This window comes from Camellia sinensis, chromosome 11 (genome assembly GCF_055761805.1).
Source record: "Camellia sinensis isolate YWXY chromosome 11, ASM5576180v1, whole genome shotgun sequence".
NCBI lineage: Eukaryota > Viridiplantae > Streptophyta > Magnoliopsida > Ericales > Theaceae > Camellia > Camellia sinensis.
Window position 1 is genome coordinate 68,450,614 of NC_138971.1, and position 6,114 is coordinate 68,456,727.

Consider the following 6,114-nt stretch of genomic DNA (forward strand, 5'->3'; position numbering starts at 1 on the left):
CAACTCTTTTTGAGTAAAAATATGCTTGAGACTCTTATGGTCGGTGTACACTTCACAGGTAGTGCCATACAGATAATGTCTCCATATCTTCAAAGCAAAGACTACTTCTGTTATCTCAAGATCATGTGTGGGATAATTCTTGTCATGGGGTTTTAGTTGTCGGGAGGCATAAGCAATAACCCTTTCATTTTGCATAAGTACACAACCAAGCCCTTTATGTGAAGCATCACTGTAGATTACAAACCCTTCAATTTCGGATGGTAAGGCCAGCACTGGTGCGGTAGTTAACTTTGTTTTCAATTCTTGGAAAGCAGATTCCCGCTCTACAGACCATTCAAATGCAACTCCTTTTCGAGTCAGTTGTGTAAGCGGTACAGCGATTTTGGAAAAATCTTGAACGAACCGTCTGTAATATCCAGCTAATCCAATAAAGCTACGCACCTCGGCCACATTAGTGGGAGTTGGCCAATTCATGATCGCCTCAATCTTGTGTGGGTCAACGGAAACTCCTTCCTTTGTTATAATATGCCCCAGAAATGCCACCTCCTATAGCCAAAATTCACATTTCTTCAGCTTTGCATACAGTTTCTTTTCCCTGAGGGTCTGAAGGATCAAGCGAAGATGGTTCTCATGAGCCTCCACATTCTTCGAGTAAATGAGGATATCATCAATAAAAACTACCACAAACTCATCCAGATAAGGTTTAAAGATACGATTCATCAGATCCACAAATGTTGCCGGTGCGTTGGTAATTCCAAAGGGCATAACCAGAAATTCATAATGACCGTCTCGAGTTCGAAAAGCTGTCTTCTCAACATCATCAGTTTTGACCTTTAATTGGTGATACCCAGACCGTAGATCGATTTTGGAAAAAACTTACGCCCCTTGAATCTGATCAAATAAATCATCAATCCGTGGTAAAGGGTACTTATTCTTAATTGTCACTTTATTGAGTTCCCTGTAATCAATACACAAACGAAGTGTTCCATCCTTCTTTTTCACAAACAGAACTGGTGCACCCCAAGGAGACACACTCGGGCAAATGAACCCCTTATCAAGTAAATCTTGTAATTGAACCTTTAATTCCTTCATTTCAGCTGGTGACATTCTATACAGGGTCTTAGAAATGAGTTGAGTTCCCGGCGCTACTTCAATTGTAAACTCAATTTCACAGTCTATTAACTGCCCTGGTAATTCTTCCGGAACGATATTCGGAAATTCCCGAACAGCTGGAATTATATCGGTATTCCCATTCATCACTTGCCCTTCCAAAACACTACACAAATACCCCTGACACCCTTTCTGAATTAATCTACAAGCCTTTGCTCCAGAGATCAAATAAGGTGGAGTAGTCACTTCCTGTTCCTTAAAAACAGACCCTGACTGTCCCGGAGGGTGGAAATTGATTTGCTTAGTCAAATAGTCTATAGTCGCACGATATTCACTCAACCAGTCCATTCCCAGAATAACATCAAAATAGGTCATGTCGAGAGGTAACAGATTAGCATACACCCGACTATTCCCAAGTTGGAGTTCACAAGCTAAGTATACAGAAGTACAAATCATAGAGTCTCCCATAGGTGAAGACACACACAACATATAAGACAATTTTTCTTCAATTTTATCTAGATTAAGAGCAAATAATTTTGACACAAAAGAGTGGGTGGAGCCAGAATCAAACAATACATAAGCAGAATGACCGTGAACCATAAATGTACCTGACAGCACTGTTACCGCATTTTGCACATCTCCCGGAACCAATGCAAACACCCTTCCTTGTCTCGCAGTGTCTTTATTGTCAATAGGCTTGGCGGCTGACTCAGTGTTCGTAGGTGGTGTAGACCCCGCTGAACTGGTATCAGCTCTATTGCCATTTTGTTGCTTTCTCCGACGGCAATCTTTTATCAAATGGCCCGTTTTACCACACTGAAAACAGGCTTCGGACTTCCAATGGCACGTTCCGCGATGCTTCTTTCTACATTCCAAACAAATAGGAATTGAATCTTGACTAGGGGTAGAAGCATTTGATGTCCCTGAATTTTGTTTCTTGTTTGATGGAGTAGTTGACCCCTTTGACCATTGACTGTTTTGCCTTTTCCCTTTCAACTCGGAAATTCGGTTCTGAGCAGCAATATTTTCTTCCGCTATAACAGCCCTTTCCAACACATCAACATAAGTGGGTAACTTCAACATATTAACTCGGTCCAGGATAGCACCCTGTAATCCCCCTTTGAACATCCGTGCCTCCTTATAATCCGTGTCTACCATATGAGGTGCAAACCGGGCCAGCTCTACAAATTGGGCTTCATATTCAGCAACGGTCTTGTTCCCTTGTCTAAGAGTTTCAAATTCAGTCACCTTCTTATCTCGCATACTTTGAGGAAAGTACTTGTCATAGAATAATTCCAAGAATCTGTCCCATGTCAATCCTTGATGTATAGTTCTTGTAAGCATCCACCACCTTCGTGCCTCGTCCTCAAGAGTGAAGGCAGCCAGTTGCACCTTTTGAGCTTCGGTACAAGGGAAAACTTCAAATAACTTCTCTATTCCCAATAACCATGCTTCAGCTTTCATTGGTTCTATCCCCCCTTTGAATGACGGTGGTTTAATCTTTTTAAACTCCTTTGTGAGTGTAATGGTTCGATCCTCAGCTTGAAAATCTTGTACTGCCGGTGGAGGTACCGGTGGTGGTGGCGGTTGAGGCTGTGGCGGTTGTTGCCGTATGGTCTCCGCCATTTTCATAATCATTCGCTCCATCCTATCCAACCGTGCAGAAGTAGCATCTTCCGGGTCTTCTGTCCTTGTCCTCACCATAATCTACACAACATTCAATTATATGCCATAGACATAGTTCAAAATTGTTAGCATTATCAGAGTACACTTAACGTTGCCATCGATCTTTTCATATACTTTTAGGATGTCATGCATAATGCCTAAGTCTTTTCTAGACACCTTAAAGCTCAATGGATCCGTGTGTGCGATAGTAACTCGTGCTTTGATACCACTTCTTACGCCCCAAACCCGCCCCTAAAAGTTTGGGCATGACCTATTCAGAAACGAACATTTAACCTGATATACATAACATACGGGGCCTTAACGGAAGCATTCAATATCAGAAAATATTAGAAAGAAACTCCATTGAGCTACTACTACTATGCCAGGATCATAAACATCATGATAGCTACATAAAATCCAAAACATACACCTGAGCATCGGTTATATACATATACATATACAGACCCGGCCCTACATTTGGGCGTATAACAAAAACATTGGGTTAAAGAAGTTATGTACTTTCAACCCTACACAAAAATAAGGGTACAAGCCAACATCTTAACAAAACTTCACAAAAATGGAAGTGGCTTCCTTTAAGCCTTGTCACATAGAGGTTAACCAAAAAGAATGGACTCCATGGGTTAGGACTGACCTCCCGGTTGGTTACCTATAGAAGCAGATATAACATAGAGTGAGCCAGGCTCAGTGAATAGTAATACATATATAATTTGATGTTCAACTTAAACCATAATACAAATCAATGCGTATTTCAGAACAAATCCAATCATAATACGTGTTTAATCTGATTCTATATGAATTTCAGAACTACCTTGGGCCCAATCTTGAAACATAATGGCTTTCAGCCCTTAAACGGAATGGCAATAAGCCCTTAAATATATTGGCATTAAGCCCTTAAACATTTTGGCATTGAGCTCTTGAGCATATTGGCATTGAGCCCTTGAGTATTGGCATTAAGCCCTTAAACATGGATGTATGAACCCAAGAGCTGTCTTACACGGATTCTAGAGGTGACTCACTTCGTACCACTTAGTTCCATGCAGCACTTTGTTTCATACCTTAACAACTTAAACGGAATGGCCATAGGCCTAGATATTAAAGTCTTACAAAGTTCCGAAGTCATATAAAAACATTTAAATTCTTTTACATGGTCCATTCACATCCTTACTAACATTCAACCAAGTTACATAATTGGCGTGCGTTAACAGAATGCTGTTAGCAATCATTAGCCGTAGGAAAGCGTACTACAACAGTACTACTACTCACAGTGTTGTGACGACGTGCAAGTTCCTCCCAGAGTGTGTCCTGCACACATTCACAACTTTAAATTTAGTTCATCTTTCTTTGCTGAGTCATTTTTTGTGTCATTTCAGTTTAAACGTATTTTACAACATTAGTAGGCATAAAATACAATTTCTAAAAATATCCGAGGGTCGAACACGCAAAACAGAACAAACCGTTTTTCTCAACATGGGCTGCATGTGTGGCTACGAGCCCTATACGTCCGGCATATACCCCCACACGTGCGGCAGTGATGCCCTGTACGTGCCTTTTTAGGAGTGTTCAAAGCCCAAAATTTCACCATTTCCCGCCCGTGCGGCCATGACCCCCACACGTGCGGTGATTTGCACAATTTGCACAGTCTGAAATTCAAAAAGGTTCCATTTTTTGTAGGTATTTTAGAACCTCAAAACCTAATCATAAATTTCTAGTATAAGGTCCCAAATTCATATAATTTGAAGTCAAAATACATGCATCAATTAACATAACTTAGATTTTTAATGTTATGCTCATAAATTCACTCCCTTTCATGAGATTTCTAGCTTTACATTCACACATAGGCATATATGCATATAACTATGCCATATCATGAAATTCAAACAAGTTAATTGAAGGAATAGAGTGTATCTTCTCATAGGTACTTCATGTTGAATCAAAACACAAACCCAAATCAATTTAATACATGAAATCACAACTCAAGTAACCACTTGGCATAACATCTAGAGAAATTCCTTCTCTAATCAAAGAAGAGAGAGAGGGGTTAATTAAAAGCAAAAAGGAGTAAACATACCTTGAGTCAAATCCCCTACAACCTCCTAATTTCCCCAAATTCCTTCCTTGAAGAACTCCTTCTTTCAAATTCTTCTCTACTCTCTCTCTCTCTCTCAAGATGTTTCCTTAAATTGAGCCTTCTAAGTCAAAGTTTGAACATAGATATATATAAAGGTGAGTAAGGACAAAATTTAATCAATTTAATCGTTCTAAATTGAATTTTCACAAAAATGCTTATTAGTACTTAAAAATTACGCCGATTCCAAATATAAAATCAATTCAGATATTTAGGCCTCTAACGCTTCCAATTTCTGATTCAAACATTATACTTGTAGCAGATGTTCTTTTCTTACTAAACAGATCCAGATCACTGATCATAAGATCCATGTACTGAAACTAAATTTCTCATGAAGTCTTACATTAAGCATTGAAATGCACAAAATAAGGGACTGAAATTTTGCACAAAACACATACGAGGGTCGGGTTATTACACCACTACTTTCAACTTGTCCATGAGCCATATCTGGGGAAGGATGAAAGAAAAGAGAGATTAAAGAATAGAGAGATGTATGTAGAGAGAAAAAGGGAGAACGGGTTTAGAGAAAAAAACTGATCCTGACTGCCAAGTGATGTCAAAAACACATAGGAGAAGGGGGGAAACATTACCTGTAGAAGTAGTGGACTTTCCACAAATTTGGTCGTCTCTCGCCGATGAAAGCTATCCAAGCCCATCAAAGTCTCGGCTAATGCTAAGCCAATACAGCTCTTGCCCTCTCTTAAGCCTTGGGCTACTTCGATCAAGCGAATGCTAGACCCTCTGAAACTAGGAGCAAGAAGAAAATAAGCCAACATACACAAACAGAGGGCATGCTATTGAAAACTCTGCCAAAGACGGTTGCCGCGGTCACTAGGGTCAAAAAATCGACGCATCAACCTGGGGATATCCAGGTCTTCGTTGTGAACCAATGAGCGAGCCTAATGTAAAGTGAGCCTGCACATCCTTCCTATAGCTTAGATGTGGCCAAAAGGCGACTGGGGCAAGATTTCCTCGTCACACTGGGATTCCATCAGAACTTGGAATTCTTCAATTGCTGGGCACATCTATTGCCCCCCAAAGCTGAAAACATGTGTAAACAGGTTCCAACACCTAGCCGCGGCATGAAGGAACAAAAAACACAGTGGGGTACGACTTAGCGGGAATAGTGCATTTATCCTGAAACCCCGAAAATTCACTTTTCCCGAGCCATCTAAAGTTACAATCCAAATTGA

At 40.3% G+C, this 6,114-nt stretch overlaps 1 protein-coding gene across 1 annotated transcript; it reads right to left on the reverse strand.

The window, feature by feature from the left end:
• Positions 1 to 546: 546 nt before the first annotated feature.
• Positions 547 to 5,232, reverse strand: LOC145802385 (uncharacterized). The gene is made up of 4 exons (XM_082895096.1): positions 5,146 to 5,232; positions 4,039 to 4,098; positions 946 to 2,817; positions 547 to 831 (listed from the first exon to the last, which is right to left on the reverse strand). The coding sequence occupies exons 1-4, from the start codon at positions 5,230 to 5,232 to the stop codon at positions 547 to 549; spliced, it is 2,304 nt and encodes a 767-aa protein (XP_082751222.1).
• Between the last annotated feature and the right edge of the window lie 882 nt (positions 5,233 to 6,114).

Excerpts from the sequence above, each read along its gene's own strand:
- LOC145802385 (XM_082895096.1), bottom strand. The coding sequence starts at position 5,232 with ATGGATCTTATGATCAGTGATCTGGATCTGTTTAGTAAGAAAAGAACA. Across the intron at positions 2,818-4,038 it reads TGAGTAGTAGTACTGTTGTA|ATTATGGTGAGGACAAGGAC; the intron begins GTACGCTTTCCT and ends AATGTTGTGTAG. Across the intron at positions 832-945 it reads ATTACAGGGAACTCAATAAA|GTCAAAACTGATGATGTTGA; the intron begins GTGACAATTAAG and ends CACCAATTAAAG.